We start from the raw sequence: 13,441 nt of genomic DNA, 5'->3' as shown, positions 1-13,441 counted from the left end.
TTCACATACACATAGCCTCCTCCATTATGAACATTTCCCACTAGAATGTACATTTATTACAACTCATGAACCTACACTGACACATCATTATCACTCAGAGTCCATAGTTTGCCTTAGGGCTCACTCTTGGTGTTGTACATTCTATAGGTTTGGACAAATTTATGACATGTATCCACTATTATAGTATTATAGAGAGTAGTTTCACTGCCCTACAAATCCTCTGTGCTCTGCCTAATCATTCCTTCTTCCTCTCTAACCCCTAGTAATCACTGATCCATTTTCTGTCTCCATAGTTTTGCCTTGTCTAGAATGTCAAATAGTTGGAATTGCACAGTCTATAGCCTTTTCAGATTGGTTCTTTCACTTAGTGATATGCATTTAATGTTCCTTCATGTCTTTTCATGGCTTGACAGTGCATTTCTTTTTAGTGCTGAATAATATTCCATTGTCTGGATGTAACACCATTCATCTATCCATTCTCAACTTGGTTGCTTCTAAGTTTTGGTAATTATGAATAAAGTTGCTATAAACATCCATATGTAGTTTTTTGTATAAACATATGTTTTCAGTTTCTTTGGGTAAATATGAGGAGCACCATTGCTAGATCATATGGTATGAATATAATTTAGTTTTGTGAAAAACTGCTAAACTGTCTTTCAAAGTAGTTGTATTATTTTGAATTCCTACTAGCAATAAATGAGAATTCTTGCTGCTCCACACTCTCATCAGCATTTGATGTTGTCAGTATTCTGAATTTTGGCCATTCTAGTAGGTGTGTGGCAGTATCTTCTTACTGTTTTAATTTGCATGTCCTTGATGACATATGATATGGATTATACATGAACGTATTCTTTGTTTAAAAATGGTAGAATAAGATAGCTAAGTTTAAACCTTCAAATTCTTTCCAAACCATCCTCTCAGGAGTAACCATTATTATATATTTGAAGTACATCCATCTAGATACTTAAAAAATGCTTTTCTCAAGATATACAAATTCATAGAATGTATATGGTGGTGTGATATGAACATGTTTTACAAAAAAGTTAAAATGTTTATATCACAGTGCAAGATGCATATTTTTGACTCAAGGATATTTTAAGGATCTCTCTATGCTGGTAAACATCTCTAGTCTGTTCTTTAAAATTGCTGTATAGTAAATAATACATTATATGACTATGATACATTTTGTTTGGCATTCCTCTGTTCCTGGACATCTGGGTTGTTCCCAGTGTTCCCCTAGTAAACAATGCTACAGTGAACCACCTTGTACATCTATGGAAACACGTGCAATTGTTTCTTTAGAGCAGGGGGTCCCCAACCCCATGGACCCGTACAGGTCAGTGGCCTATTAGGAATGGGGGCTGCACAGCAGGAGGCGAGTGGTGGGCCAGTGAATGAAGCTTCATCTGTATTTGCAGCTGCTCCCCAGCACTAGCATCACCGCTTCAGCTCCACCTCAGATCATCAGGCATTAGATTCTTATAAGAGAATCAGTCCCTGGTGCCAAAAAGGTTGGGACTGCTGCTTTAGAGATACAGAAAAGGGGAATTTTGTGAATATTAAAGTATGTGCTTTTATATTTTAATAGATCCTGCCAAACTGCCCTCCATGATGTGTGCTTCCCCACACCTTGGCCAACAACCACGTATCTTATGAATATACGACCCACTGTTTTGTATCCCAATTGCATACTAACTGCAAAGAGAAAGGAATATCTGAGGTGGGCCTTGAACAGGAGTGGGATTTAGACTGGTAGAGTGAGGTAGGGCGAGCTTATACTTATCGAGCATCTTCTATGTCACAGGCCACACGCTTTCAGTTCATATCTATTAGGAACTGTCATTGACTGGAGGAGACTAAGGAGACATGAAGACTAAGTTCTATGAGGATTCTGGATTGGACTGTGCAACAGAAAAAGTTTCTGAGAAAACCGATGAACTCTAATAAAGTCTGTAGTTTCACTAATTGTACTGCACCGATGTTAATTTATTAGTTGTGACAAGTGTACAAAATTAGGACTAGCTGGGAGAAAGATATACAGGAACTCTCTGTAGAATGCTTGCAACTTTTCTGTAAATCTAAAATTATTCTAACACAAAAACATATAAAAGAATTGAACATGTAATAAAATACGTGTGGACCATATTTGGGACTTGACTCCAACAAACTAACTATAAATCCTTTTTTTTTTTTTGAAAAAACAGCAGAAATTTGAATATAGACTGGGTATTAGATATTAAAAATTATTTTGTTAGGTATGATGTTTATGAACAAAAATCATCTTGACTTATTGAAGGTGCATACTGAAGTATTTATAGGTGAAACGATACAATAGTTGGTATTTGTTTTAAAATGTTCAAAGAAACAAGTATTTATGGATAAAGGTTATAATTTCTTGGGGTTACTTTAAAATACTCTAGAAAAAAGTATGATTGGGAAAAAAGATGAAAATGATTGGCAAAATGTTGATATTTATTGAAACGATGAAAAGTACATGGAGGGTCAATTATATTATTCTATTGTTATACTTTTTTTCATAGTTAAAAGTTAGATAACACTGCTCCATAGATGTCAGTGACTTAGTGACTCTCCACTTTTTATTCTCATAGGACTTTTTTCACACCTCGATAGAACTTCCTGTGTTGTTTACACCGTTCATAGAACCTCTCTTCTTTCTTGTCTGAAGCCTCCTTGTGGCTGTTTTATGTCTGCACCAACCTCATTCACTCCAACAAATACTTATTGAGCATTAATATGTGTACCAGGCCCTGTGATGCCCAGGGGACATCATGAATAAAAGCAGTAAAAACATAGAACTTGTGCCAATAAATGTAACTGCTAGTGTTATGTGGGAGCGCTACGGCATCCTTTACAAAGATTAGTCCATAAACAAGCAACAGACAAGAGTTGGCATGTGATGTTGCAGCTCTTGGGCCCTGCAGCCTGAAATTCCTTGCACTTCCTCCACATAGGAGTTCTCTTTCAGCTGAGGCCTGGAAGTTAGCTCATACCTGATCTTTTCCCTTCCCATTAACAAGCCTTGACTCATATTTTTGGCTGTTTCAAACACTGCCTTTACGAGCATTTTCTAACTGCTAGGTGGTGGAAGCACGTAAACACTTCAGCTATTTGTTTTCCTTGAGGCTTTTGATAAAAGCAACCTTTCCCTTCTATTAGATTTAGCCGTGAAAGTTATCACAGGTCTTATAGCTTCTTTTAATCAGATGTTAAATGCTCCCCTGTCCCATCTCTATCCCCAGAAATGGGAGTTTCTGGGATTGAGAATACAGATGGCCAAACCTCCCTCCTCGCCCACTTGCCAATCTGGAGCAAAGAAATGAGAATGGGAAATTATTTTGCAGTTGAAAAAAATATGAGTGAAAGCTGCTGACCTGCCAAAGGAATGCTGCCACTTTACTGATGTTATGGGACAAGGACTGTAAAGCCTGACTCCACAGTATCTCTCAGCAACCAGGCTGGAAGCACAAGAGGCTTCTTTTCCCTTCACAGCAACCTCTGTAAGCTTTCTGAAATCAATCATTGAGTAAGTGGCTCCAGCCTTGGGGAAATCTTGGGCATTTCCCACCTTAGTACAGGTTGAGTAATTAATTCTTGACTCCACTCTGCTTTCCTTTCACTGTGATAAAGAACATGGATTTGGGAGCCAAAGTACTTGCTTCCAATTCCAGTTAGCAATTACTAGCTTGTGGCTTTGGGCAAGTTATTCAACTGCTCTTTGTCTGTCTCCATCTGCAAAATAGAGGTTAATGATGGCACCTACGTCATAGGGTTAATATTAATTTTATGTATATACATAGTATCTTGATACAGAATAGTTTTCTGCCATTATTATTAGGATTGAAAAGTGTAAGAAATAGGAGGCCTAACCCATAGTAAGAACTAGACTTAATCTCTCATCTTCAGCTTCCTCTCCTTAAGCATGGTTCACACAGAAATCCTTCATCTGTGTGAATTTCTCTAACTGCCCTAATTCATGTTTGCCTTTCACCTGTTGTATTCCCAGCAGTTCCTACAGTAGCCAGTCCATAAACATCTATTGAAAACTAAAGGCACGAATGAACACCTCTATTGATCTGTCACTCCTGACTTCCAATGTAATTTGCTAAAGGAGACTTCTAACTCTGGATTAAATAAAAAGGATCACTTCAAAAGCTTTACAGGAATTTTTGATAAGTACTCTGATAGTTTTACTTTTAAGGTAGTAATATAAGGTTGCCAAATTTTAAGTTTTTTATCCTTGTCACAAAATTTTGAGACATGACATTTTGAGTCAGTTTGAGACTAGAACTTTAACTTTTGTGTGGTACATAACATCACACCCGTTGTTGGTGTTAAAAATGGGTCCATATAGTGAGGTTAAAATTAAGCCAATTATAACTTAAATGTGCTCATTCTAGCACTGCTCATGAGTTAAGAAATTAAAATGCTGTGCTCAATATTGGAACAGATCATTTCTAACCCACAGGCTATTTGTGGGTGACTATTTCTTACCAGACCCAAATGTGAAAGAGAATAGCCTGAAGCTTGGCGAAATGGCAATGGGGTGGTTACTCCTGCCACAATTTGGAAATTAAGTCTCTGGGGAGCATTCTGATTAGAAAATGAACATAAAGCTGCCACCTATTTATTCTAGAGTTTAGTAATATTCCAAAAGTAACACACACATTTATGACTTTCATGACTCCACTCTTGATTAAACCTGAGCAATAATACTGTCATGTAGGAAATCTGGTATTACACAAAAGAGGTCCCTAAACCGATAGCTCAAAAGATTTAGTTGTTCTTTATCTCTGGTAAAGATGCCCACGTTGTTAAGAATTAAAAAATGTCATATCGTAAACATCAAATAACACCAAAAACATTTTAAAAAAAGGAAGTTTATTGGTCTTTAAATGGCTCAAATTGCAAATAAACCAATCGGGTAGTGGCATCAGCCTAAGACATGTGATGCATCTTTGTCAGTTGGCTTCATAGCACCTCAGTACCCAGGAGAGGAAAGGTCTCAAAGCAAAGTCATAATGTTAGTGGTTAAGACCCCTGGTTAAATAAGACTGCAATGAGTATACATGGAGATCGCTGGGCCCGCAGGGCCAGCATTACATTGGTACTTTAATTCTGCACATGTCATAGCCTATGAAAAATACAAAATGAAAGATGTACATCTCAAACCCTTTAAGGACACATATTTAACACAAGCTGGATGTAATATCTAAAGAGTTGAGTTTCTAAAAAGCCTATTTTTATTAACTTTACGTATACATCTGTTACCTGGAATGCCTGAACACATCTCTGACTTCTTGAAATTAGAACTGAACAAAAAGAAAAACTCTGTCAATCAACTGTCTTAGCTCTGTTCCAAGGAAAAGAAAAATCTGACAGTGGTGCGTTTCCCATTGAAATTATGTTCCCAAATAGCATGCTAGAGTTCTTCCCTTGGGCACACCACGCAATGGTAACACAGGTCTAAGTCTGGTCTGTGTACACCGAACATGTTTTCTGCACTATACTCAGGTTTGATTGCTTGATGTTAACTTTAGGAAAATGTAGCTATGGCGTTCTTCATTATGAAAACAAACAGACTACAAATATTAATAACTCCTGTGCAGCCAAACCGTAACCTCATGAGTACAAATTTAAAAATTAACAAGTAGCAAGCATGAATATTTTCCCAGTGTTCTAGTGCAAAATGCATTAGCACTATTGCTGTTTTTCCTGTGCCTGCTCCAAAAAGGTAAAAAACTTAACATATGCTTAACTGTTACAAAAAGGGATTTCTAGGGACCAGCATCTTAAAGAGAAGGTTCACTAAAACAACTGTTACTGAATCCTCAGAATCCAAAATTATCTTATAAGTACATGCTGATCCTTCATTTTAAACTACTGTATAGTTAACTAAAAGCAATCAAGAGCTCTGGAACCTTACTTTCAAGAACCAGAGTATGGCACACGTTTTAAATTTGGACAGACTCATAGCAGACAGTTACTTCTTAAGAACCTTCTTTACAAAAGTTGTATTCCATACTAGGCATATAGTCTCTCACCAGGACACACGGGGCAATGGGCCCACGGCACCAGTGAGGACACACCCAGAATGATGTAACCAGGTATTTTTCAGTTTCTAAATTAAGGCATATTCAAAAATTCCCATATACAAGTTTACATCACTTTTCTAAGTTCATCACCAGGAAATTAATGCAGGTTCACAGAATTACTTTCAGTTTAACTATATGCAACAATCATGCCAATAACTTTTCTTTTATATTTTGCAAAACAATGGTTAAAGAAGTGGTAGAGTTTGACTATCATGTTCACAATTGTTATTTTAAAGGCAGTATAAGACAAAGACATTTTAAAACGATATAAAATTTAAGCTTTATAATAAACCAGAGGAAGTAGCCTTTCCTCCCATCCCCCACCTCCATCTCACCTTTTTAACAGTTTAAGACTGCCCTCAAAACACAAGCTCATATGTTACATTCAGGACTGTGATAAATGTAGCAATTATGAAATAAGTAGACTTTGCTTCTTGGTCAAGCCACATTAATTTCTTTTTTAAGTGAATTTGACTTTCAGTGCAGTTCCAATTCATGCTTTTAGTGATACATAACAATTTCCAAAATGTTAAAGTAATTTCAGTCAATTGATTGAGCCTTCAATGGCAATGCTATAAATTATATTTATTAGTATGGTCAAGATAAGAAAGAGTTTGGGCTTTGATTATAAAATGCAGCATCTTTCTCTGATTCTCTTAGCTAAACTTTTCCTCTTCTTTTTTCCATTCTTTTCTTTGCTGTCTTCCATCTTTCTGGCTCGAATTTCCCTCATTAAATCAAAAAATACCTAGAAAGAAGAAAAAAGGGTAAATAAAGCAAACAGATAATATGAGCTTGGTACTTCTCAGAATCATAGTAAACTTTGGGAATAATATAAGAATAAATATTTAAGATCACTCATTTGGGGAGTACAGGGAGAGGAAAGCACAAAACTAAAGTTTGTTTACTCTAAGTATACTGGGAAAATTGGAAAATTTTCTGAATCACACTTTTAGTAAAAATGTTCACATAATATAACCTGATCTTTCCATTCCAATTTTTGAGATAAAAATTAAAAAAGCACTATAAGTGATGATAGCTCCAAAGATAAAACTCAGTGGATTATGTCTGAATTATGAAAAAGCCTAACTATGGAATACTTTGCAGATTTTAAAAAGTGTTCACCTATATGCAATAACCTGGAAAGAACTACAGGACCTATTTGTTGTAAAATTTAAAAAGCAAACCACAGAAATTATCTATACACAGAAATATTATATATATTATATATACATGCTATATATTTATACACTATATAATATAAAAATTCTATTTATAAAGGGGAAAAACAAGCAAACACAAACTTTCCCTTATTCTGTATGCCAGCCTTTAAATGCAGGCAAATGTCTGGGAAGATATACGTTTCGAGTGGTTACCTACAGGGAGGGGAGGAGAGGGGAGGGGAGTAGAATTTGGGTGAAAAGTGACTCATTTTTTCCTCCTTATACTTTTCCCTCCATATTATAAATTCTTCTTTATACAATAAGCATGTGTTCATGTATTACTTTTACAATGAAAAAAAAATTAAGAGCCAGAGCATTTAGCTAGAAGGATACTAACAAAGTCATCAGATGAACACAGGCAGGTTGTCAGATGATCCTCTAACTTCTGGGCACTTCCTCTGTGACAGGCACAGCCTCCTGAGACAGGCTAGTCCCTAGTTTGACAACTGATAGTTATGAAGCTTTTTCACAGGGAAAATTTAAAATCTGCCTCTTTGAAGCGTCTACCCAACGGTTTATTTGGAATCCGGGTGAGGATAAGGCATATTGTAGTGAGCTAGTATTTATTTTCTGTGACAAAACATGATACTTTCCTATATTAACAGAAGAATACAATATTAACACTTGCTACCCCAGAAAATCTGTATCAGGCTTCTAGTAGTGGATAATGAACAATATGGAAGATACTAACCATTGTTTTGAGTAAAATACTGAAAAAAGAACATGGGTACCAGAGTTGGCCATTCCCAGAGCCAGCAGGTGCCACTATCAATCCTGTGAACTTGAATCAGGCATGTAATCTCTCTACACCTCAGTTTCCTCAGCTAAAAAGTGAGCATGAGAAGAGTATTTATGCCTTTTAGGGCTAAAGATGAAATGATTAATGCTTGCCACAGTGCCTGGCTCTTGTAAGCATTAATAAACACTAGCTCTTATAACTATTACATTATATCCTTAGCAAAAACAAACAAACAAAAAACCCCAAATATAATTTAATTCTAGTAACTGAATAGTGCAAGTTACTTTTATTTAGCCCCTGGGGTACTTTATCTGATAGCCATTCTTCAGATTGTAGCAGTACATGAAATTAGTGTCAGCATGAACTTGTACCTCAGTTTATAAGTGGCCTCCTTTAATGTCATTCTCCTTTGGAGAGGTGACCACTGATTGCAGATTCTATTTCCCAAAACTGGCCGCAGCAATACTTCTTATGTGCTTTTCCAGAATCTTGCCACTCTCTATCAAGAGGTGTTTATTCCCCTTCCTCCTGAACCTGAGTGGGACTCTGTGACTACCTTGACCAATGGAATGAGGCAGAAATAATGCTGTGAAACTTTTGAGGCTAGATCATAAAAGGTGATATGTTTTCTACCTGGTTATAATTCACTTATGACACTTGCCCCTAGAGCACTGCCACTCTGCTGTAGAGAAAGCCTAAACTAGCACACATGGAAAAGGTCACATGGGGAGGAACTGAGGTATCCCTGAACAACAGCCAGCATCGACTAGCTCAACCAGACATGAGTAAACAAGTCTTTAAAATGAAAGTTTAGATGCTTCCAGTCCCCAGACTTCAAGCTTTTCAGATGAGGCACCAGACACTGTGGAGCAAAGACAAGCCACTTCCACTGTGTATTGTCTAAATACTTGGCTCACAGATTCCATGAGCATAATAAATTGTTTCACCTATTAAGTTTTTGGGGTATATTTTGTTATATAGCCACAGTAACTAAAATAGCCTTATAACTTTAACTTTTCTCTTTTGAAAAGTAATACATGCATACAGCAAAACAAACAAACAAACAAACAAAAAATCAAACAAAGAAGTCCAAAGGGGTATTTAAAGTGAAAAGTCAAAAGGGGTATTTACTGTGATAGTTCTCTGGTAACCACAGGTACTAGATTCTTACATATCCCTCTGATGTATACATACGCGTGTGTGAGCATGCACATGTGTGTATGAGGGAATATTTAAAACACAGATGGCAGCAAACTATGGACACTGTTCTACACTTTGCTTTTTTCATTTACTTTATGTTGAAGATTATTCCATATCAGCACATTTAGGTCTACCTTCCATTTCTTTTAAATGGTCATATAGTCCTCTATTATATAGACACACCATATAGACACAGTCCACCATTGAAACTTGGATATTTTGTCTTTGGCTGCTACAAATAATGCTTCGATTACTACCAGTAAACATACATTTATGTGTGGATATGTGATTTTATCTGTACAATAAATTTTTAGAACTCAAATTGTTGGGGTCATATTTTGATAGATGATAGCCAAATTGCCCTTCCACAAACACATGAGAGTTACTGTTTTCCTATCCTCTTGTTAACAGTGTATTATCAAACTGTTGCTTTTTTCCCCAATGTGACAGGTAAAAAAAAATGTATTTTTAAACTGCCCTTTTTTAAAGAGAGACTAAACCTCTTTCCAAGTTTGAAAGTCATCTGCAAATCTTTTCTGTAATATGCCTGTTTATGTTTTTGGCTATTTTTCCATTGGGTAGTTGGGTTTTTATCTTACTGTCCTGTGAGAGCTCTGATAATGAACACCATCATACTTTTCAAGGGTCTCTGATGCCAACAAGTAACACCACAAGGACTGTTAGAACTACAGTTTTATAACTTGTACAGTTACTATTCATCTCTGTTTCCGACTCCCCTTAGTTCCATATATCAGTTAGGCAGAAACAAAGTATACATATGCTATGATAATGTTCAATGTTGCCTTTCAAAACCTCAAAGGCGCTGAACCTTAAAACTTATATCTTCATTAACACTTTAAAAACATTTGCCATAACTTTAGAGAAAACGTATACTGAGTAGAAATCTTGTAGCATTCATTTTGTACAGATATTTTCGACTTATAGGAATCTGATCACGTGACTAAAAAAGCTATTCAGCTTAAGACAGTAATGACAGTCCTAAGACCTACAGTAAATGAACAGAAAAAAATCTCTTATTTTTAACCTAATAATTTCTGGATCTGGGTTATGAATCCACATACACAAGCAGATCAGTTCATTAAAACTTGGGGATACCCAGAGCAGTGTTGTTACTCAGTGTGGTTCACCAGCCGAAGTCTGCACCACCTGGGAGATAACAAATATGCAAATTCTCAGGTTCCACCACCGCAGATCAGATGAATTAAAATCTCAGCGTGAAGGGATGGGGGAGAAGACTCAGGAATCTGTATTTATCAAGCTTTGCAGGCAATTTTTCAGTTAGAGTTTCAAAGGCATTTAGTAGGGCCTAGATGGTTGAGGGCTGAGAAAGGCCCCACCTGTGCTGCCTCAGCCCAATAAGCAGTCTTCCTAAATAGTGAAGATGGTCTCCAGCAGCAGGATAAAATGCACCTGGTAAGGCTCCTAGTCACGAGGTAAGGGTGGTTCCTCACCTGGTCTCCAGGAAGGGCCAATCTAAACAAAGTGGGCAGGTAAGGAAAATGAGTAGAGAGTTTCCCTTTCCACGCAGGGGAAAAAGAGGCTGAGGGTGGGGAGTGCAGTTAGTTAAACTAACAGAGATTTAAAAATCTTCTAATCCAGGGGTCCTTCATTTTGAGAGGCATCTTCACTTTTGAGAAATAAATGGGGCCAGGCAGGTGTCAGTTCTGAGGACTTCCACAATTCCTTCTAAGCTATCCAGCCAGATAAGGAAAAACAGTGGGGGAGGAGGGGTCAGGGATTCAGGTCAGGAATCCTGTCAATGCTTAAAACAAAACATAACAACAAAAAAACCCCAGGACATTTAGCTTCAATGTCTAATGTTTTGATGTCTCTTGGAAACCAAAGGACAAAGTGAAGTAAGAAATTCCTAACACTTAACTTGAGCATTCAGGGCTGATAAAAATCAATACATACTAAATCACTATTTGAAAGTCTCAGAATTTTTGGAAAAAATGAAGCCAAGTTAAAGCAAATCAACCTATTTTTCACAACTAGGAGTAAAGAGAGCCACCTTTACCTTGTCAACATTAGCACGAGTTTTAGCAGATGTTTCCACATAATTAACATTCCACTGATCGGCTCTGGTTTTCGCCTCTTCTACAGAAACCTGCCTTTTATCTTCTAAATCTGATTTGTTACCAACCAGCAGAAATGGAACATTCTCATCTTCTTTTACTCTCAAAATCTGCTCCCTGGATAAAAGAAATAAGAAAGAAACATTAATATTACCTCTATATGTTAAAATAAATACCATCTGTAATTAGCATTTATTTATGTTTGTATATAATAACAATTAACTCATTTATTGCATGGTGGGAAATAAGCAGCTATTTTTCCTTATTCTACCACCAACTGTTTGAGTTTCATACACCAAGGAAGACAGTATAAATATGGCACATAAAGTACAAAATTAAAGTGTAAAGTATCAAATGTAACTTCCCCTTAAATGCTTCCCATGATCCCATCCAGGATACATGACATTTAGTCATCACATCTCCTCAGATTCCACTTGGCTATGACAGTTCTCAGACTTTCTTTGTTTTTGATGACCTTGACAGTTTTTGAGGAGTGCTGGTCAAATAATCTGTAGAAAAATCTCTCAATTGGGATTTGTCTCATGTTTTTCTCATGATTAAACTGGGGTCATGGGATTTTGGGAGGAAGACATAGATGGAGAGGGTGACATTTCCTAACATTCACCATGATTTCTTACCAAAAGCATGTTAATACTCACCATTACTGCTATTAAATATATGATGTATTTGCAAAGAGGACTTTAGCCAATCGCAATCTTTTTCCAGTGCTGGTAACAGCAAATATAGCTGTTACTTTCTTACCCAGTTTCCTTTGTGATCAACAGCCTGAACTAAATGTTAATAATGAATGACTTACCACTCAGTCTCACTAGCCAGGAATGTGAGACAGACTCAAGTGTTTCTTTCTAACTCTAGCACTTCTGGTCGTTTTATATATAGTCAGGTGCTTAAGGAAAATCCATATTGAAATTATAATGATTAATGCTATCAGAAACATGGCTGTGGAAAATTTGGACCCACTGGGTTCAGGGGTGAGAAGGCAATACTCTTTAGAGTTAATGAGCTCGATGTCAGAGAAAAGTAATGCTATGTCTATAACCTCCATACACATTTGCTTAATGTGATGCTCCCTCTAAATAGTTTGAGAGGTTATTACAGAATTTTAGAGTAGGAAAAGTACCTTTATAAACTGGTCCAGCTTCTTCATTTTTGACATAAGGAAAGTGAGAATCAAAAATGATAGACTTTTCTAACAGTTCTATCAAATGTTTACTTAGCATTACATGTTATATGCTATCAACTGTGCCAAATCTGGGTACAAGGAACACTAAGATAAATTAATAAATGGATTCTGCACTCAAGAACTTTTACCTTGTCAGGAAAAACACATATAAATCAATCAAGCTCAGTACAAAAGTTTGACTGGAGCTGGGGCAAGCACATTGCATTCAGGGATGAGGAAACAATGGATTCTGCCTTGGTGGTGGGAGGACCCAGAAGGCTGAAGAGAGTAGCTGGCATCTGTGCTGTACTTTGCAGGTTAAACCATGTGGATGGCTGACTGTCTCAAAAATCCCTTCCCTATCACTGGTCGGTCATTAAGACATTGTTCTTTGTGGGAAGGTCAACACACTGGAGATACAACAGAAGAGTAATGAATGATTCACTGTAACAGCAACAGCCCAAGATTCTACTTGGCATAAAAATATCTTATTCCCTTGAGAAACCACTTCGGCTTTGGTGACTATGGTGATAAAATTTACTGTTACCTAGAAGAGGACCTGCTACATAATATGCACTCAAATATTTGCTAAATGAATGAATAAGCACTAACATTTATGTACCTTTCAATTTATCTTCCAGGATTACAAGTTTCCAAAACCTGCAACCCTTTGAACTTTATCACATACAAAACTCTTTCCTTATAAAGACTAACGAACTTAATTTTGCAAATAAATCTATATTTTAAAAGGTTCTCAGCGACATGCGTCCCCGCTCCCCCGCCCCCCCAAAGAATGTTCTTTTAGAATCCTTTAAGTTACAGAGACTTCCAAGCGTACACAAAGAGGAATACTAGGTATAAGCCTAGGTTCAGGATTTTGTTCAACC

The 13,441-nt window shown here is 36.8% G+C and overlaps 1 protein-coding gene across 2 annotated transcripts in view; it reads right to left on the bottom strand.

Annotated features, from left to right (window-relative positions):
- Positions 1-4,879: 4,879 nt before the first annotated feature.
- RALA (RAS like proto-oncogene A) overlaps positions 4,880-13,441 on the bottom strand; it is a 68,168-nt gene continuing 59,606 nt past the window's right edge. For both annotated transcript variants that reach the window (XM_006925342.3, XM_015599541.2), the window contains exons 4-5: positions 11,314-11,488; positions 4,880-6,861 (exon numbers count right to left, since the gene is read on the bottom strand). In XM_006925342.3, coding sequence (XP_006925404.1) covers positions 6,739-6,861; positions 11,314-11,488 — 298 coding nt within the window. In that variant the 3' untranslated portion in view covers positions 4,880-6,738. The remainder of the gene's footprint in view (positions 6,862-11,313; positions 11,489-13,441) is intronic.

Source organism: Pteropus alecto, unplaced genomic scaffold (assembly GCF_000325575.1).
Source record: "Pteropus alecto unplaced genomic scaffold, ASM32557v1 scaffold109, whole genome shotgun sequence".
NCBI lineage: Eukaryota > Metazoa > Chordata > Mammalia > Chiroptera > Pteropodidae > Pteropus > Pteropus alecto.
Note: the sequence above shows the minus strand (reverse complement) of the source record. Positions and strands in the feature narration are given on the sequence as shown.